This window comes from Pipra filicauda, unplaced genomic scaffold, assembly GCF_003945595.2.
Source record: "Pipra filicauda isolate LSUMZ 115617 unplaced genomic scaffold, ASM394559v2 scaffold347_size1265977_pilon, whole genome shotgun sequence".
Classification (NCBI taxonomy): Eukaryota; Metazoa; Chordata; class Aves; order Passeriformes; family Pipridae; genus Pipra; species Pipra filicauda.
In genome coordinates, this window is record NW_024104473.1 from 733355 (window position 1) to 754896 (window position 21542).

Sequence of the window (21542 nt, forward strand, 5' to 3'; positions counted from 1 at the left end):
AGAGCCCTCCTCCTCCTCATCCTCTCTAATCATGGTTCCTCATTGGCCAAGGTCATTGATCTGATGGGCAGCAAGTCAGGCTTCCACAGTGACTCCACCTAGGAGCAAATCAATCCCTAATGTAGAATTAAAGGAGCTGTGCACAACAGCCACATGGAAAACACCCCTTTGGCTGCCATTATTAACTCATTTGCATTGAAAAATATTTGTCATATCACACTAATCAATGGTTTCTGTTTCATTACTCTGCTGTGAGCAATTGTGTTCTGCATACGCAGCTTATCCAAGATTCTCACCTTGCAGACCAATTAACTTAAGAGTATGAAAACCCTCTACCTGGGTTATCCTACACACTCCGTGTCATAAAGCTCAAAAAGTAAAACCTCAGCCATTGAACTTTGCCTTTCCACAGGGTTTGGGTTTCAAAGGAAGGAATTAAACTCTCAAGACACTTTGCTGCTTAAATATTGCAGCTCATACAGAACAGACATGTTTTCTACCCAGCTGCTTCCTGAAGATGTCTTCAAAAGCACAAAAAAATCCTGTAATTCATTTGAAAGGTCCAATCTGTACCCAAGAACCTCAAAGTCAAGGCAAAAGTCAATGCAATACAGGACCTCAAAGAGTTAAGCTATGACTGTGGTCTCAGTATTTCTGCTGGTGACAATAGATTTTATCACTCCTCTATGACTTACTCTAAAACAATGAAGAATAAACTAAAATAAAGCTGTAACTTTGATCAAAGGCAGGGAGTGATGAAACACTGGAGAAGTGAACAAACCTGCTGAAAACAATGCCAATTCATTTGCATTTCAGCAAGGTTCTCCAGGTACTGAATCCATCGTACAGCAAAAACACCAACTGAAAGCAGCCTGACATTTGGCAAGGCTGCTTCTGTATGACAGGGAAATATCCCACCTGAAATATCAGGGACAGAAACATCCCACCTGACAAAATAAACACAAAAATCAGCACAATGTTTTATGAAAAAAAAGGAAGTCTCAAATCTTTCTCTTAAAGCCTGCCTTGGAGATGCCCTTGGCTGGGAAGCAGAATGGGCTGTTGTGCCAGGAGAGAGGAGAACATTCCCAGTGGCTGAGAAGTTGCTGTGCCTGTGAGGCTGCCAGGCAGAGCCCAGGCACAGAACCAGCACAGTAGTTAAAGGCACCATCCACGGAGGGTGACAGCAAGGGATCAGTGCACTCAGTGCATCAGAACATCAGCCTTTTGTGCTGCAAACAGTTGAACCCCAAGCAGCAGCAGCAGCATTTCACCTAATTAACAATTTGCCTGACTGTTCCCTAAATTGGGGATTCAATTATTTCACATTCACACCATTTTTAGGAATCGAGCAAGAAACAACACCGTAAATAAATTTCCCTTTTAGTACTGCACGAGTTTTAATGCACATTTTGCATTACAAGTTCTAGAGTCACTTTTGTCAAGCCTCGAGTAGGTAAATATAAATACTTGAGGAAATCTGAATCCTCAGGGTTATTTCTGAATTTATTTCTTTTAATTCAGCTTCCCTATATTGCTGCCATCTTTTAGGCTGTGTTTCTGTCAGGCTCAGGAAAACATTGCCTCTGAATGCATTTAGTAGAAGGTAACTAGCCTTTGTTGATTCACTTTTTCTACCTCCCCTTCGAGTACAAATAGTAAAACAACCCACTTTGAAACATTTATTTTAAGCAACACAGAGAAAAGGCCAGAAAGGCACAGCTATTGGCTCTGGAAAGGAAAAGTGCATTTTGCACTCAGGCTCAGAGTGACAGGGCAGAAGGCAATGATGGGCACAGACAAGAGGGGTGAGATGTGTGGAACGCACCTTCGGAATCATCGCGCAATTGCTCCACCACATCTGTCAAATCCTCCCAAGAGTCTTTGCAAACAGCAAAAGGAAAGGAAAAGAAAGAAAAATGTCATGCAAGCCGTGATCTAAAGGAAAGATTCAAAATCAAGGTACAAGCAAAAGGGTAACTGAAAGGGAGATTTGCATCATACAAGGCTTAATTCAGAGGGGCAAGAGATCTGCAAGTCAAAAGGGTTTATTAGTCTGCACAAAGCAACAGAGCAAAGCATTTTCCTCCCAGATCAGGGTAGGCTTCAGTAAAGCTGCAGAAGCTTTGTTTCTGCATTAACACAAGCAATGTTTTTGTAAAGCACATCCTAAAAGGAAAAGCAACAAAAGCATTATTTTATTTGTAAGATAAAAGCACTGAACTTGAGATATTTAAGCAATGTCAGCATTTGCTTCCATTTCCTCATACCCAGCCCCAAGAGGGAAGCAGGCACAGGCACGTTCAGGGAAAGGACACACTGAGGGTGCTTTAAAGAAGGTTAAACAGAGTTTTAACTCCGTTATGACCACCATCCCAAGTGACAAATCCCTCAGAGGGGACCCAGCTGAGCCTGATGTGGGTCACAGGCTTTCTTTTGTCACCGTGATGATGATTCCCCAAGTTTTCCATCAGGGAAGCACCTCTCTCCTTGGCAGAAGGAGGGAGGTATCCTGGGAGAGGAGCAGGCAGGACAAGGAAAACTGGTTTCAGCACACCCACAAAGTCCCTGGTTTCCAACCCAGAAAGCCAAGCCGGACAAAGCCCTGGAAGGTCTGACCCCTGAGCATTTTCTACTCCCCACTTACATGCCTGCTCTCCCCAGCACTAATCCGTGATCCGAGGAAGGTCCGAAGCACAGGAAAGGCTCTATCCCGCTTCCCAAGCCACCTATGCTAAAGTCCTGGGCAAAGTACACCGGGTGCTGGGCCCTCCTCCCTCCCACACAGCCACTGCCAGCCTCCTGCCACAGGAGCAGCAAACAGCTCATCCACCAAACAGGATCCCAGGACAGCTAACAAATCCCAGGACAGCTAACAAAGAACTGGGCCCCAAAAGCTCCCTATGCTCCAACGCCACTGCCCAACAGTGCTCTCATCCTTGGAGACTGCTGTATTCACAGGGCTGAATTTTAACCATCCCTTTTCCTCACAAACCAGGGACCTTAACAAACATTGCCCTATGGCCAAGCACTGCTGCAAGAGCAACACGGAGTTTCACGACAGGAATCCCCTGATGTTGCAAGAACAAATCCCTGGTGATGCTCTTCCTGCCACCAGCCCTCCCCATGCCCTACATCTATGGCTTTTGGTCTTTCATGACAGGTGTTCCAGGTTCCTGAGAGTCCACTGAACCTCTCAGTGGTGGACTGACCTGTCTCCAATGCTTTCCAGGACCCCACTGCACAAATGGGATTCCATGACTCGGATCCAGATGCTGGTCATCCCAGAATCCCTACCTGCACACAGTGAGTGAAGCCAGACACCATCACTGAAAGGTCTTCTCTAATATCAAGACTTGGAGGTTTTTTCTTAATCTAAAGAATAAACAGTGAAGAACAGGTAACCAAAACCAGATTTACCAGTAGCTGGGTAGAGGAACAGAGAGAACTGCCAGGCTCCACTCCATCTCTCATGTGACCCCTCTCATATATGTTTTAACTCTTAGCAAGTGATCTTTATAAAGGCTCCCAGGCAGGTGTCCAGGGGAGACACAGATATTTTCTTCTCTTCTGTCCTTACAAACAATAACCCTATCTTCCTTCTAGCAAAAACTGCATGAATTTTACCTGGCACTACAGAATTTGCATCAGTTTAGAGGTAAAAGCACACATTTAATTACCACTTTCATTTTTATTCATTTTTCATGCACCCAGCTGCACTTTGCATACAGTTAATTTCTTCTCTTACGTTGTACAGTTTTTCCCACTTGTCTGGAAATTCCACCAACGGTGGGGGGAAAACCCTTCACGCAAACAAGTAAAAAAATCACAAAGGCCTGAAACTTACCTGTTTCATAGCCCTTGTGGTACCTAAGACAAATTCAATACTTTGGATTATGATGGAAAACATCCAAGTCTGTACCAAGTTCAGAAAACAGGATGACCAAGACTTTTAAGTCTTCATAAAAAGATTAACTCGTTCCAACCAGATTCCCAGGAAGATTAGTATTATGGAACTGGACATAAGTCCTTACAAAGGAACTGGAGTGCTTATTATCACTAATATATTAATCAGGAAAATCCCATCCATTATTTGTACAAAGGGTTTTGCATTCCCTCCCTTCGCTGACACAGGGGCAGCGTCTCCACTGGTTTGGTTCAAGGGGCAGGGATACACTTTCCCATGCCAATAAAAGCTTTTACAAGTAAACCCTGTGAGAATGGACCAGCATCAAAATTATTTTAACACTGATATTAAACAGAGTGCTGAATTTTTGCATTTTTTTAAAGGTTGAAGATATTAGTATAAAACAGCTCAGCGTTAAAACCTTCCTGAACCAACGAATATTATCAGCCTCAAACACCACGTGTTGATATGACAATCGAGATCTTCCACAGACAGATGAAATGGAATCATAGAATCAGAATGCTTTAGGCTGGAAGGGACTTGACAGTCTATCTCATTGTACCTTCCACTATTCCAGGTTGCTCCAAGCCCCATCCAACCTGGCCTTGGACACTCCTAGGGATGGGGCAGCCACACCTTCTCTGGGCAACCTGTGCCAGGGCCTCGCCAACCTCACAGGGAAGCATTTCTTCCTTCAGGAAGAATAGGCCAGGAGTTTTTAAATAGGTCAGGATCTTTTAAAAGTATTTTTAAGTACAAAAGTTTTTAACACATTCCTAAGGAGAAGCTGAGCAGTCAGTAAAATAACCTAAAAAAACCCCCAAAGCATCGGGTTTGGGAAGTGAAACCTGAGCTTGATATAGAAATTACTGAGCAAGGGTGCCATGTTAGCTCTGCTGAGAAAGGCTTGACCCACATCTGCTCCAGCACATTCCCTGAACTGTAGGGACAAATACTGCTCTACCATAAAACAAACCTCTAGTCACACTGCTATATTTAAATTGCATGCTCTGGTATTTGTTGCCTTAGGAATATATTTAATAGCAAATAAAGAGATCGAGGAAGAAAATTAAGTAGATGCTGTTAATATTATTGGAGGTACTTAAATGAATTCTTTCAGATCAGGTTTGCAAAGGAGGTGGATCATCAAGTGTTGACAAAGGAAAAGGATCAGCACAGGGTTCCAGCATCATGTTCAAACACCCTGCAATCCAAAAATCAGGGAAGTCACCAGGCAGCCTGCAACAAGCTATTCAGGGTAAAGTAGCTTAATGGTTTTTTTTAAACCCACTGCACAAAAATCCCATCTCAAAATATGCATGTATATGGAGAATCTTGCATACAGAAGAAAATAGGAGTTGATCTGCAACGATCCAAGAGAAAACATAAAGGAAGAAATCAAGAAGTATAGAGGACTTGGAAACTCCAAGTCCACTGTCCATAACATGTATGGGACAAGTAAATACCAAACATACATCCCAGGCATTAATGGTGTAATCCCACCCTAAATTTTATTCCCCTCTCCACATGACTTCCATCAAATAATTACCCAATTTCTCTGTGTTGCAACTGTGTGGAGTTATATGGAATGTTTCTCCACAACCAGTCTCTTTCCAGAGGGAAACACATGACAAAGTGCTATGGGAAATTTCTCGTCCTATTGTGGCCCCTGATAGTTTGCACAAAGAAAACCAAAACCCAAACCCTTGAGGTTTCCCCCCCCATCTTTCACTTCCCTGCTCAGTTGACACTCGAGAGGTTTCTCTGCCATCTTTTTGACTATCTCTTAGGGATACAAACCTGTCCCAGGTTTCCCAGATCTGACTTCATTTAGACTGAATCAGCTCAAAAGAGCAAAGAAAACAACTCTCAAAAATAATTTCTGAATTGATGTCTGGGTTACATGACCTAAGTGCTATTCCAGAGATTTATGACCATGAACACACTGTAATTCATTTAACTTGCATTTACTGTTCAGATTTGTTTTATAATGGGAAAGGCCCAATCCATGGAGCAACTTCACCTCTCCCAACACTTTACTGTTCCTCTTCCACACTACTAGAGAAACCCTAAACCAAAGTAACAGCTGCCAGTTTGCAAAACAAAAATATAATTAATAAGGCCATGATGCTTCCCTCAATCCTTTTGAACTGTGCAAAGAAACATGGAAAAACACTTGGAGAGAAAATGGAGAGAAAAAGTGGAATCTGAATGATGATTCAATAACCAGTGCAAGAGATTAATGGGCATGAGGTGTTGAGAAGAGCATTTGCTTTTCCTGAAGCAACTCCTGCTTGGGGCATTTTATACAACCATGTGTGTTTAACTGAAACTTTTAGATTAGTGGTCAAAAAATACAAAAATCTGACCTTATCTCTACCTTATAAATGAGATAATTTCATCTTTGCATATTATAAACACATCATTCCAATTCTCCACTGTAGTGCAAAGAGAGGATTAATAAAAGAGGGATACTGTAATCCTTGACAGTTCCAAATAAATTCAGATCATCCAGTTAGCACATGTATTCCTTATGGTCTCAATTACGAGGTGATCCTATGAGGATAACTTCCACAGCACTAATGCAAAGCTCCTCATGATTATTCCAATTAGAAATTTAACGTGCAGTGAAACCATGCAAGGCCATTTGGTGTAACTTCTCCTCAAGTTGAGAGCAGTGTTCAATGCCATCCATACACACACACACTCTTCAACATCCAATAGAAATATGAGCCAGGTGTTTTTCACCTCCCTCCCTAAAAATGCTTTAAGGGCCATCACATACATTGCAAATAAACAAGGTTAACAGCCACCAGTGTTGCATTTTATTTTGAGGTGCCTGCAGAGCACAGGACAGTTCTCATTATCTTATTAGGAATCATCTTTTTTTTTTTTTTAATAAATTCTCATCCTAAGCCCAGTAGATCTGCAGCAAACACCAAAATCAGCTTCTTTTTCATGCTCACCCAGAATTGTCCCTAACAGTTGAAAGAACAAATGAATTGCTTTTATTGCTAAATTAAGCACCCATATTACAGACTATATGGAATATATAAAGTTGCAAGTGACTCACTAACTACACTGATGATTTACCCTTCTGCTACAGGCTGCTTTTAAATGGATCACAAGTTTTGCTCAGAGTTACTCTCCAGCTCCAGCTGGGTGGCAGGAAGGGAATTGCTCTGAAGGCAGGATGGCTGGTGAGGGCTGGGGGCATAGCAGATCACAGAGTGAAGAGAGGCCAGGGACAAGAGCTGATGGAGAGCAATGGGAGGCTTCAAATCCTTATTTCAACAAGCTGTTGGATCTCTTACTTACTGCAGTATATATTTTACATGTCTTTATTTGTAAGGCAAAAAACCTGCCACCCTTTGTTATGCCTTGGGCAGAAATCTACAGCTTTTTTTTTTCTTATTTGTAATGTCTACTTTTTCATATCGTGCCTACTTTTCATATTATGGGGCCATGACAAGAGACACAAGCCCATGATCCTGTCCCCTGGCCCCGTGCTCACCCCGAGGACACAGCAGCAGTGCTGATGCAGTAGCACCAGATCCAATGCCTGGGATACAGCTGTGTCAGCTCTTCTATTGTCAACACTCTTCCTGACCTTCTATCTCTGTTCAAAATATGACTTGGGTCCAAAAACACCTCCCCAAACAACCAGTCTTTCGTGCCTCTCAGCAAACAACCTTAATTTATGCATAAACATCTCCATGGAGGTCTTTATGGTACAGCTCCCTCCTTGAATTCTTTTCTGACGCTTTAATTAAATAATACAGCAATGAAATGAGCAAATATTGTTTTCTAGCCCTGTTTGCTACTCTGAGTGACTAATTACAGCTCTAAAAACACCTGAGTAAGAGCAAGCAAGGTCTGAATGTCCCACTCAGGTACACAGGAATTCGAAGAGCTGAATTCCAGCTCTCCCTGTACTCACCTCCCTGAGCCCCTGGGATATGCTTCAGAGGGAGCCTTAAGTCTCTGCTTTTCAAGCCTCTGTCTGGTATCCCACTGTGTGACTAAGTACTTGGCAAGCCAAATCCAAACCCAAGGGCTGCTGCCACTGAAAGCAGCTGTCAAATGGAAATTAAATTGTCCCTTGGGAATTTAATTTAAATCCCCACCACAATTTCAGTTGTCTCATCCAGCAAGACGATATAAGACTTTGCTGACTTGACAAGCCAGCAGCAAACGGGTCAAGCAAGGCTGTTTGGTGGAGTGGCTTTTCAGGAGCTACTGGAAGAGGGTCAGGCATGAAAAGCTGGAGCCTCCTTGCTTTAAGACCAAAAGGTGCATCCAGCAAGGGCACTGGGAACAGTGCTGGCGGCTACTGGGCAAAATTCCTGCAGAAATTCATCACCTCTCCTTCTTGCCCACTTGATTGGCAGAGCACTGCGTGGATGTCCTCTCGTGTTTTCAGTTCTCTGAGAGCTTTTAATCCTCATCCTGGCATTAAACTGTTTTTACCACCAACCCAGATCACCAGGAGAAAGCAAGATGTGCTTCACCTCCCCACTTGAGCCTTCCCAGCCATTCCGAAGAGCAGCACGCTCACCAGGGGCCAGCTGGGGGACTTGTGATGGCATTGTCACCTGACAAGGGGCATCGCTGCGTAATCGCTTGGAGCTTTCCAAAAACTCCCCCCGACCGCCGCTGGGGTGCTGCTAGCGTGCTCCCTTTGTACGAGCTGGCAGCTCACTAACGGAGCTATCGGCCCCGTTCTGAGCGCAAAACCACCATCAAATGCTCTCACTGAGCACACAGCGCGGTTTTCCTCCTTCCTGCGATACGCCAACCTGATACATCTAAAAAGATAAGGATTAAGCACAAATCTCTCAAAGGGTTGGGTTTCAAAAAACCCGACAAATGCTAAGGACCATCTGAAGCAGTAATTTGGCTTTCTAACGTGGCAAAGGATGTCTGGGCTCTGCAGGCAGGACAAGAGCATCTCTTCCCGGAGACATCCCCTCCCAACTCGTGCCGCGGCTGGAACAATGCGACGGCCGCAGAGATCCCGGGCAGAAACCGGACCGTACCTTCGTGGGTAGGCTCTGGGTCGGGTGTCAGCGAGATGTCATCCAGCTCCCGCAAGCAGAGCCATTCTCCATCCATCGACACTCGGAATTTGCAAAGATAGATGGTCTCCATGGCAGCCTGAGTGATCTTGTCTGTGGTGGGGGTTGGCATGTCGCTTTGAGGCGTCAGAGCAGACATGATGACTCAGCTGGTACAACAACAACGGGGGAAAAATAAGAACTAAAAATAAAAGCTTTCTGAAGAAGGAAATCAGAAATACCTTGCGATTAAAGGACAGATTGCTCAGGATCACAGAGGCTGCTCTGGCCTTTTCATGGATCCAGCAAGGTAAAAACGCTGCTCCTTCCCGCTCTGCTCTGCCTCCCTCCTTTCCACCGACTGCCGTCTCCAGCTATGCTAGAGGCTATCGATCCTCAGCATCCACAGGAAACCTGGCTCCGGCATCCAAGGCAGGAGGGAAAAACAGGTCCAAAATACGAAAAGAAGGGGAAAAAAGCAGCCGAAGCAAAACGAATGGGTTCCTCTGGTGATGACCCCAGCAAAAACAAAGGACGAACGGGAGGCAGATCTCCAGGTTTGCCGAAATCCAAGTGCTGGTGGTGCCCGTCTCCCTGCGAAGCCCGGCAGCGCTGCCGGGATTGGCTGTGCGCAGTGAGCAGGGTGGTGACCAAAATGGCTGACTAATGAACTGAGCTGGGAATCCAGGCTCATGTGATCGCCTGCAATTCCCAGGATGCTGCCGAGGCGCCGCGGATGCAGGGACGGCGATGGGGCGCTCATCACACGGCACCCCCTCTGCGGGCTGGGCTCGTCCAGCCGGCAGCGAGCAGAACGCCCCCGGGACTACAGAGCGGCAGCGCAGCGGTACTAAGGCACATCTGTATTCCTTACACATCCCGGGATGCCACTACAGGAATTCAATCGGCACCTTTGTTTTCACGGAAGGCGTGCGAGTCGCAGTTTGCGCTTTATTCGCTGTGCCACCTGCTCAAAGGGCACCTTGGAGCTCAGATTCCCCACGTGCAAAAAAGTGTTAGGATGCATTTATCATCATCTCGGGGAAACAATGAGGAAAATCATCTGGCTCTAAGCAGTTCAGTGACTGAGGAGGAAGCTCTTTCAGCAGGGCACATGCATATGGAAGAACAATGAGGGAGAACACCACGAACACAGCTGTGTGACCCAATCTTACACTTTAAAAACCTCACCTGAGAATTGGTGCTGCTCAGGTGAGGCTGATGAAGCAATATTACCTCTCAGGAGACAAAGAAACATGCTTTCAACCTCTCAAGAATAATATGACAGCACTGCATTCCCTGGTCCCTTCTCAGTTGTCTGAACCTCCTCTGTATCCCCATCCCCCACTGCCCTGATTTCAGAGGACAAGTGCTCCCAGGTCACCAGACAGGCTTCTCATTCCTACACTGAGGTCACTATTGCTTCACTACCCACTTCAACTACCTTTTCAGGCCCCAATACATTCCCTTATCTGACTTCATTCCTTAGTGGCTCCAGTATATCTGAGGAGAGCAGATGCACAGCATCCCCCTGAAATGGATGGGCAGTCAGCCTTGGAGCAGGCTGTCACCAGAACTGTATACTGGTCAGAACACATGACTGATATACAGGATGTGCATCTGTTTCCTAGGGATGTGAAACACCAGAACAGGTCACTGGATGCACAGTTCAGCACAGCAATGTATGCAGCTTTTGGAAAAAGCACCCACTATGTAAAACCCTCATAAGACTGGAAAAAAGGGTGAAGAGCTGCTATTTCTGACAGACAAGAGGAAGCAGTTGCTTTCCGTGAACTCTTCCTGCCTAGTGCAGCACATTTTGACTCAGCATCTCTTTCCCCATTGGGCCAAACCCAAGCAGGCATCACACAGCCTGTTTTTACAGCCATGCCAAGGGGAATTATTTCACCACCGAGTTACTATTGTTCCTTCTCCCCAAGAGAACAGAGTTTACAAACTGTGCTGAATGTCTTAACTCATGTATTTACACACCCTTTCATCAGTGAGAGCCTCATTCACATTGCACCACTCCCAACTTTAAACCCAGACCAAGTGGCCGTGCACCACCAGCTACAGAACAGCTGCTCACCCTGGCTAACCTTTGGAAAGGGTCTACACAAGCGGCACAGGGGCAAAATAAACCCTTTAGAACCCACAAAACACAGAAGCTATTGCTCAAGCTATTAACCAACAGAGCTCATTATCAGACAGTTTAATTTCTTTGCTTTGAAGGCATTGGGTGTAACCCTGCAGGTCCCATTTCACAATCCCAGTCTTCAGCTGAACTCAGCTGGTAAGTGACCCCCACACCAGGATCACAGGGCAGGTCTGAGAAAAATAACTATCAGTAACTGTTCAACTTTCACTGGTTTGCTTTTAACATGAAGAAATAACGGAAGCCAGTCTGTCCCTTCCAGCTCAGTTCTATTTTCAGGCTCCTTTAGGCAATGATCCTGCTGCAAATACTCCATAGGGATATTTAAAGTACTTGGAAAACGTTTTTCATCTTTGATTATAAAACAAAACACACACAAAAAAAAAAACAAAGAGGAACTGACTTATTGACTTGTGACCTTTTTATCATCATCCACAAGAGAAACCTGTCCCTATCCCCATCCTGTGTCTCAAAATTATAGACCAACAGAACCTTTAAGAAACAGAATAAAGGTATCAAATATTTGTGTTTTCATAAAGCCTTTCATAAAACTACTGGGCAACTCAAGGGTGCCTGTTAAGGCTCCATCAGGGTTCAAGGATGGCCGATGGACAGAAATAATACAGGGATAAATGCAGAGCAGAAGTTTTTCAGGATGAATCACTTTCTCCATCTCAAACCAGTCAGACAGCCTTGACTGGTCCTACGACCCCTCCTGTAAGCCACACTTTGGCACAAGCCCTTAGAGGCTTTGGCCAGATTGCAAAACAAGGCAGGTTTTTGCCAAAATGTTTATAAGATTAAGGAATTACCAACTGACTGCCTTGGAATTTTAAGACTAACCACCTGAAAGCAAAGCACTTGGTCAGCCCCCAGTATTTGAGAGCTCAACTGTACTGGCAAGTATTCACAAGTTGAATAAATTAGAATAATCTAAGCAAAGAAACCCTAACAAATTCCCAAACCACCTTTTGGACTCCAGGGAGCATCTCCAAGTGTACTTTTACTAGCAGAGCCTGCAAGCAAGCTGAGTTTCCATCATTAGGAGAAAGCTTTGCCTCCCTCAGTGTGTAGAGATCATAAAGCAGAAAGGACAAAGCCACCTCTGACACAGAATGTAATCTAATAAAATAAAATAAGCAACACAGCATCTACACAGCAAAGCCTGTTTCTGGCTCCTCTGCCACACAGATATGCACATTACCTCAAATACCAGCTACTTTGAACACTGCAACCTCAAACAGGAGTGGGGAACACAAAGTTTAACAACCAAAAAAACAGTGACACAATTTCTTAATTAATTACTAAGTGACAAAGTGGGTTCTGTTTACCTACTGTGAAATACAGAGATACTATTAAAGGATTCAAGTAACTCCCATAACTGAAAGTACAATAGAAAAATGGGAAGAAAAGGTCTACTTGAAGTATCATGGTATTGTGCAGGCTTTCAGTGGGAGAAAGGAATGGTTTTGACTTGGTTTTAGGTCTGGGGTTTTTTTTAGACAGCCTAATGAATTTGCTTTTACTGTATTTAAGAAGTATTTTAAGGTTTTACTGCAGCTCAGCACATTTAAGTAAATCTTCTTGCTCCTTCTGTCTGTCTGAAACAAACAAGCAGGTGCTGCTGGCCTGAAAAGCTTTTGCCCTCTCCTTCCCTAAGCAACTGTGGCCTTCACCTGATGATTGGAATCAGGTGAGAATCAGAGAGAACAGTTTAATGATTGTGTTTTAACAGGAAAAAAAAAAACATACTTGAAATAAACCTCCAAAACACTGTGAAATATTGGCTTTTTGGTGTATTGGCCACTACCTCACTGTAACACATAAGACTTTGCAGCAGAACCCACTGCTCCTGCTGCTCCTCTGTGATGAGCAAATGAAAGCTGCTTTAGAGATGGGAGAACTGGGAAAAACCAAAACAAGAAAAAACAAGAGATGATGAAAACAAGATTTAAAGACAGAGTTGGCCCCAGGAGAAACAGAGCTCAACACACCAAATAGATGATGATCCCTGTTCCCATCAGACACTGCCATCACAGCATCACAACCACGGAGTATTCCCAGTTGGAAGGGACCCACATCAGCCAGTCCCTGAGCAGACTGTGACACAAGACATTGCACAGGCAGCTGTCACCTCCACGGCTCAAAAGAACAAAGGAACTTCAATATGCATTTTATAAAGGTTTTTCACAAAGCTTGCACCAACAGGCACCACAGAGTAAGGCTGACACAGGATAAAGCACTGCTCAACCACTGAGCCTCTCCACTCCTTGTGAGCAAACGCTCAGTGATGCTCTGGTTTCTCCACATCTGCACAGCAGCCTTCTTACAACCAAGTTTGACCAGCTCTGAATATTGTTCTTCAAGTCTTCCATCAGAAATAGCTCAAGCCCTTGCATGCACATCACAGGGTTTACTGGGGATAAAGATCTCCTGATTAGGAAAAAATTACAAGGAAAAAAAGGTTTTGACAGGGAGCTGTCAGTTCCAACAACAATTTATCACGGAGGGACTTCGGACTGTGAACGAAAGTTGGCACTCACAGACAGTCCTTCATAGAGCTCAGAGCAAAGTCAGGGCATTCCATCTCCTCTTGGCATTATAGGCATGGACTTCTTACCTCAGTGGTTGCAGCTCTGCTGAGTAATGCCTTTCAGTACATCAGCTTCCCAAGGAGAAACAAATACCTACTCCAAAAATATCCGCTCCTGTGTGAGTGAACGCTTACCTGGGACAGGAGGTGGCAAAGCAAAGGCCAAAAGCTCAGTCACACACACTCTGGCCCCAGCCCAGAGGATGAAGCCGCTGGCTATTTTCAGAAAGGATGAAAAAGGGAAGATGGAAGATCTCTTCTACATGAACTCATGAGTGCAGTTTTTATTTTCTTTTAAAGCACACCCAACGACTTCACAGTACTCCAGCTTACCCAAATACACCACTAGAATATCACAAAGAAATCTTACAAAGCACAAAACTATTTGCCACCCAACACACCCCACACAGCGATGCACTTCAGCCTGCTCACATCTCCAGCGTGCTGTGCCTTTGCCTCGGATTTGTTCTCCCTGCCAGCACCAGGAGGGAGCCCGACCGGGGGTTCCCCAGCCCCTAACTCCATCTCGAGTCCAGGACAGCCTGTTTGATTTCAGAGGCCGGCACGAATTCTCCCAAAGGGCGCAGGAAGGACTCTCAGGAGGGCTGGTTTTGCTGACCTGCTGGGCCAGCACGGTTCACACACACACAAACCGCCTCCTTCCGAGCTCTCACTGTCCCTTCTCCGGCCAGTCCACGCCCGCTGCCCTTCCCTGCCGCCGGGGAGCAGCCAGGCCCCCCCAAACCCTGCGGGGCAGGGGCACCTTTCAGGCGGACACTTCCATCGCCGCGGGAGCCGCGCCCTCCGCCGCCCGGAGCGCTCCGGGCAGGAGCATCCTCGGGAGCGGCGCTCAGGGACCCCCCGCCCGCCGCCCACCGCCGGCCGCGCCCCGCGGGAGCCCCCGGCGCGGGGGAGCCCCGCCGTACTCACGGGCTCCGTCCGGCCCCGGGTAGCTCAGCACCAGCACGGGCAGCCCGGCCCCGCCGCGGGGCGCCGGGGGTCTCCAGAGCGCGGGCGGCGCGGCCGCGGCGCCGCCTCCATGGCCGGGGTAGAGCAGGAAGAACGGCGGCGAGGAAGGGCGCGCCTCCTCCTCCTCCTCCTCCGCTGCTGCCGCCGCCGCCGCCTCCCCGGGCTCGGCCCGCCGCTCCATGCCCGCGGGCACCTCCGCTCCGGCCCCGTCCCGGCAACTTTCGGCCGGCGGCGGCAGCGCTGCCCGCTCCGCCTCCGCCATCGCCGCCCGCTCCCGCCCCGCCCCGGCCGGGAAGCGGCGCCGCGGCCGCCCCATCCTCCGCCCCCGGGGCCGGGGATGTGCTCCGGGAGCGGCTCTGCCCGGCGCGGGGGGAGCGCGGGGTGACACAGACACCGACAGCGAGATCCCGAGGGGCTCTTACCCGAGAAGCGAAGCCATTGCAGCGTGTGCTGCCTCCCCCCGGCGTTCTCTGATCCTGGGACAAAAGGCGACAATACAAAGTCCAAGTGTATTGTTTAACATTCAAACTGTCAAATAGATTGTCTTTCAGAAGACAGGGATAAACACAGGGCACTTAATGCCGAGGGTAGTGTTGTCACCAGGCAGGCAGCACATAAATCTGCCAGTTTTAAAGAAGACCTTCGGTGCACTCAGGTTAAGCTGAAACACGCAGCTGCTTTCTTTTCCAATCTCACATTAAAACTACAAAAGCAAAGCTGTAAAGGCAACTGATTTCTGGAGGCTGATTTTCCAGCGCTGCCCCAAGTCATGCAACATGCTGCAACTAATTCAACAGATGCTTTAATCCATTTTACCAATCTCACAGCTGAAGGTTTGAATTTCTACTTGCTAATGAGAGTAAAGCAATGTCCATCCAAACTGTGTCTGATGGGGTATTATGGAACACAACTAGGAAAGCATTAACAAAACTTAAGGCAGCAGCAGGTATATTTCCACGTGAGATAGTCAATATATTTTCCTCACCCTGTATAAATAGAAATTCCAGTCTGTGATACAGAAAGCATTGTCCCCCCTCTGCCATTGTGCTCTGTACAAAGACAAAAGAGCAGCTCATACCCTAGAGCTTCCTACACTCTGCCTATGTCACTTTAAATAGGAATCACTTCCATGCAAGTGCAGGCAGGACTGACTATCCCTTGGATCACCCTGCTCCAGATGAGCAGGTGCAGAGGACCTGGGGCAGGTACCTCCGTGGCTGTGGGGGCGATTGAGGTGAGGCAGAGCAGTTACCTGAGGTGAGTCCCAACCAGCATTAGGGGCTGCTAAGGCCAACAGTTCTCTCCAAGCAGCACCCTGGCCAGGACAAGTGCCATCCCACAGCTGAAGCTTGTCCTTGGCAGTGTCAGCACCTTCTCCAGAAACTGCGCTGGAAAAGGAAAAAAAGCAGCATTAACTTGGCTCCACTTCTTGCTTCTTTTCCTGATCGTTATCTATGATCCTTCCCTGATTTTACATGTGTGCATTCTCATTGGGATTTTCAAACCTGTTCGCCACCAGGGATTTCCCTTTGGCACAAGTATTTCTTAAAACAGCAGTAGCATCCCCCCTCCCATGGGGTTAATAATCCTGGCCTTCTCATGATCACTGATACATAAAACCATACAGGAACGATATAGATGGCTTTGTCCAATCTCTGAACTAACCAAGTGGACATAATGCCCAGTTAATCTTCATTAAAGTGGGAGCCATGCTGTGCCATCTGCCGGCAGCCAGCACCGGGCAGCTGACACGCCGCGTTCCCTCCGGCCTCCAGCCTTAATCCCAGTATTTCTGGGGAGCGTGTCCGTAATGGCACGCTAATTGGTTATTTCCCTCATTTACTGCTCACATGGAGTTGCCAGAATTTTGCTTGCCAGCTGCCTGGAGCTTTCCAAGGAAGCAGAGAGCCAGATCCATCCAAGACCCCGAGTGAGCCCTTCATTTTTGTACCAAGTGTGAAACATGCACGAGCAGGTGCTGTAGTAATGAGATCAGGGAGCACCTCTGCTGGATATTTTCCACATCCCATGTGATGCCTGTTACACAACACCATTCCTCACCCGAAAAAGCACCTAAGCTGCTTTTTTTTTCCAGCACCTTACCTCTTACTGACCTCCTGGCCAAGCCTCCAGAGCCTAGCTCGGTGTTATCAGTGGCAGCCTCCATCACAGTCCCAGTTCCCAGTGGGAAAAGCTCTAGTTCCCTCCTCAGCAGGGCTGGGACCCTTCTCCCTTGGAAAGAGCAGCCAACACTGTTTATTGCTGCCAGAATCAGGGCAGATGAGTGAGCACAGGTGAACAACATTTATCCCCACAGCTCAAAGGTTACATATCTCACCTCTGGCCATCAGGGTACAGAGAGCACTGCTCTAACCAGAAGATTTGTTCAGTCCATCTGGACATAGGACTGATCCCATCTGTCCAGCTTAAGCTTACTAACCACCAGCCTTGAAAATTACCAAAATATTCCTGCCAGGAACAGGCCTGGGCTATAAAGCTTTATATCACAACCCTACAGAAGCACATTTCACTCACAGAGGATGAGCAGAGCACCTGCATGTTTGAATTACAGCACCTGGCCTGGCACAGGGTCAGGTACACACACTCACATCTTGGCTTCCCCCAAGAATATCACACACACAGAAAAAAAACCCATGATATGCACTGACATTTCTTTGCAATTACTCTCCTTAATTGCCTATGGGAAACTAACACCTTTCAGATGGTACTGGCAAACAAATCAAGGCATGGGCTCCCCAGACCTGTTCCAGACTCAGTACAGGTGTTGCCTGAGACAATTTTTGTTAAACTTTAGGAAAATTAATCACTTTTTCCTCCTTTACAGCCTGGGCTGGAAATGGCCACTCACAGTCAGCTCCTGGCAAGAACCTGACGTGGGGTTAAAATGCATTTACCCACTAGAAGGCATGGAATTATTCCAAACATCCTGGAAGTTTACTTGGCAGCTGAAGACATCACACCTTACCCACTTGTCCTGCAGCAATGCTACTCAGTCCTGTAGCAGCAGACAAAAGTTAGCATTTATCATAGGTGAACTTAATGTGTTATCACAGACAGATAGGTAGGAGATACAGATAAGTCCTTGCTTGGCTTCTCACTGCACTCAGGAGGGGACACACTATTTTAAACCACATGGGATTAATTAAAGACAACCTAAAAGTAGTGCTTGTACATTTAAGAACTAACAAAGGAGTTAATTAAAATAATTAAATACCATAACCACATCTCTCCTTCTGCAGCTCAACATAGGAACAGGATGGACCAGAACACAACAGCAAAAAGGAGAAGACAGTGAGAGCTGCTGAGCCCCCTTCTCAAGCCACCCTCAGGAGATCCATCTATCCCATCCCATCTCCCCACCAATCTCACATGGCCCATTTCACTCCCTTTGCTTGACACATCGCTTGCAACCTCTCAAAGTTCCCTGTTTATGGAAACATGGACAGCACCACAACAGAGGAAAATACCTTAACACATGGGCAAGTGTGCAAAGTGCCCTGTGCCACTTGGAGATGGCACCTTCTGAAAAAAAAAAAACCCAAGTACCACCCCACCCCCAACTTCCTTAAGAATAAAATTCACAACATCCTTTACAAAACTTTTATTGGATTCAGGACTGCTACTGGCAGCTCTTATAGAAAAGTGAGTGTCACTTGAGCTTCCTGCTCTTCTTGACGCCGGCGCGGATGCCGGACAGCTCCCCGGCGTATCTGTGCAGCTCCCTGCGCACCTCCCGCACCTGCCCCTTGCGGCGGATCTTGGCACGACGGAACTTCTCCCGATGCTTCACCCTGGGGTTGCGATCAATCTTCCTCCTTTTGGGCGTGAGGCCTTTGTTCTTGATCATCTGGTAGGTCACCCCCCTCTTTTTACTGGGATCCTCTGCTTCCGACACCGCTTCTTCTCCAAGCACGTCTTCATCTCCAGGTCTCTTCCTCTTGAGTGCCAGCTTCTCCTCCATCATCTTGTAGTATTTTAGGGCAGCCTCCTCATCCAGCTCCGACTCACTTGATGACTCAGAAGCAGCAGCAGCCTGGCCATTAGCAAGTGCAGAGGCCTGTTTTGATTTGTTTTTCTTGCCATCCATGGTGACAAACACTGCAAACTTGTTTTCCTTCCGTAACCTCTCTTCCTTCTTGTCATAGTAGCTCCTCAGAAGCACACGGACCTGCGGGGATAACTTCTGGTCTATGACAGCAAGGTCATTGATGATATTTCTGTAAGCCACCAGCCGTTCGATGATGGGGTGACTATGAACCGGCACCCTCTTGGACTTCAAAACCAGATAGAAGCTGATATTAGCACAGTAGTTCAGGTACAGATGATACTTGGTCTGCAAATAGCGACTGCCCTTCCCTTGGGGGATGGTGCCGTCTTTGACCATCTGCAGCAGTGGGTGCAGCTCATCCTTGATTTCCATCAGCTTCACTTCCAAGTCCTCCATCAGCTGCAGGAGCTCAGGGGACTCCTGCTTCAGCAGCTTCAGTTGCTCCTTCTTGGAAAGGGCCTGCAGATTCTTGTCAATCTTCTGCCCCGTGCTATCGTGGGTTTTGCGCTGCTCAGCCAGGTAGCCCTGAATCATATCCAGCCCGTAGTCATCCTCCCCCAAGTCCTGCACTAACCGCCTCTGGATCACCTGAGCCTCCTGCTCCTCTTCCTCCTCCTCAGCATCGATCTCCTGCTGGCTCCGCTTGCCCTTGGCCTGGGCATCACTCCCGTAGTCCGTGTCATAGTAAAGCTGCTTCCGCTGGCCCCAGGAGAGCTCGTGGGGGAGCTTCGTGTCCGGTCTCTTCTCCTCCAAGTCGCTTTCCATGGACAGGTCCCCATCTTCATCCTCAACCTCATTTTCCTCCTCCTCACCTTTCCCATCCTCATCTTCCTCCGCGTCTCCATCCTCATCCTCCTCTGCGCTGTGGTCCACGAAGAGATCCAGCCCCTGCTTCTCCTCCTCCTCCTCCTCCTCTTCTTCCTCCTCGCTGTCCTCCTCGGGCAGCTGCAGCCCCAGCACCTCCTCCTCCTCCTCCTCGTCGTCGCCGCTGTCCCCGGCCTCCTCGCCGCTGTCCAGGGCTGCCATCACGGCTCGGAACCGCGCCTCGTGGAACTGCTCCACGTCGTCCGCCAGCTCCTCGGGGCCGGCGCTGCCGCCGGGCGCCTCGTCCAGCCCATGGTCGTGCTCGGGGGACTGTGCCGGCGGCCGCAGGACGGTGCCGCGCCGGGTCCGCATGGCTCCCGCGGCTCCTCCGGCTCCTCCACACCGCCCCTTCCGCTTCCACCGCTCTCCTTCCGCTGCTCCGCCCGGCAGCTCAGCCCGGCCCCTTCCCGTTCCCGGTCCCGAGCGGGATCGGCCCCACGCCCACCCTGAGATGGTGATAACGCCCGCAGCCCCCGGGGAGGGGGTTCCGGCCGTGGCAGCTCTCCGCAATCAGTGATGCCACGTGGAAAAAGAGGGGGGAAAATAGCCTTTTTTTCCCTCCTCGGGCTTTTTTCTTCCCCTAAAAGCACAGCCCCGTACCGTTGCTGTCTGTGTGGTCATCTTGCACGAGGGGGAAAAAAACACATGGAAAATACACCTGACACCTGAATCCACCTCCGCACTCCTTGGACCCATCCTTGTATGCAAATAGATCCATGCGTCCCAGACAAGGAGCGATTCTGATTTTTCAACACCCGAGGACCCCACATCGGGAGGGTTTTTAAGGCAGTCTCTACTTATCCACCTTTGAATTCTCATCCTGTGTTTGTGTACCTGTCATCCCTCTCAGAGCACCCAGCCCAGCCTCCCAGCTTTCCCAAGGGAAAAATCATGTTATTACTCAGCCACTTGGAAACAGTCTGCTTTGAAAAACTACAGGCAGCCCTTCCAGAAGAGCAGCTGGAATCACATTAGTGTATTCCGAGCTCAGAAACCCAGAACCTGATAAATTAAGCACCCCCCACGTCCCAGCAATAGCAGTTCTGTGTTCAGGAAGTGCAGGTGCTTTTTTTCTCACCACAGAACAGGTGCAGTTATATTTATAAATGCTCCTGTCCACCTCTCCATGGAAAAAAAAAATATGTCAAGCAAAGGTTCAAATTAACAGTGGTGTGCAAAACTTGACTCACTTTTAGGTGATTCATTTGGATTCTGGTCGATCTGATGGCAGACAGGTCTCATTTGTAACTTTGATATGCTCCTCCTCTCCACACAGTTACCTCTGGGTCAACACCTTCTTGCACAAAGGCAGGTTTTCCCTCAGCTGCCTTTTACAAACCTGTCCCTGCTGGTTTTCAGCCATCACCTCCCTGAATGCAGACCTGTAGAAGAAAGAGCAACAAGTTTAAGTTGGGTTTGGTATCATTTAATTTGTTAGCCACTCCTCAGGGAAAGTTCTCACTTATACTGGTTGGCCACTAAATGCAGCTGTCCCTGGTGATCAGGCTTTGTCATCTGGCTGCTCAATCCTGCTGGGTTTTTGTGTGAATCCAACCAGAGACAGCTGCAGCCAATTCCTGCAAGGTTAAAATTCCAGATAACTTTTGCAGGTGTGACTTAGCAAAATCCAGGACTCCCTCATTTCCCTGACCCTGATATTACCATCTAACTGACCTTATTTTGTTTCAAATCTGGCCTTTCAAAATTCAGAGCCTTAACAAAAGACTAACTTGCACTTGGACTCTCATGGATTTTAATGGCATTGACACATTGTCTCTCAACCCAAAGTTTATTTCCAAGAGCGGAAAACAGTGTACAGATATTTGAACTCTGTCCAAGACTTGCTGAAAACACCATCCACTTCTGGAGAAGCTGGATATGTCCTCCAGCATGAGTTAGTTCAGGCAGTTACCAGCAGCTGCTCAAGC

General features: G+C 47.5%; 2 protein-coding genes across 10 annotated transcripts in view; both read right to left on the reverse strand.

Annotated features, from left to right (window-relative positions):
- Positions 1–21542, reverse strand: part of RUFY3 (RUN and FYVE domain containing 3) — an 81836-nt gene that overhangs the window by 15650 nt on the left and 44644 nt on the right. For 2 of the 9 annotated variants that reach the window (XM_027741162.2, XM_027741171.2), the window contains exons 1-2: positions 14643–14958; positions 1829–1882 (exon numbers count right to left, since the gene is read on the reverse strand). In XM_027741162.2, coding sequence (XP_027596963.2) covers positions 1829–1882; positions 14643–14943 — 355 coding nt within the window. In that variant the 5' untranslated portion in view covers positions 14944–14958. Of the gene's footprint in view, positions 1–1828; positions 1883–8946; positions 9669–14642; positions 14959–15933; positions 16070–16784; positions 16914–20804; positions 20997–21542 lie in introns of those variants that run through there. The other 7 variants (XM_027741167.2, XM_027741163.2, XM_027741172.2 and 4 more) reach the window with 7 other exon arrangements.
- UTP3 (UTP3 small subunit processome component) lies at positions 18289–19982 on the reverse strand. Its single transcript, XM_027741175.2, has one exon. The coding sequence runs from the start codon at positions 19924–19926 to the stop codon at positions 18352–18354; it is 1575 nt and encodes a 524-aa protein (XP_027596976.2). The 5' UTR covers positions 19927–19982; the 3' UTR covers positions 18289–18351.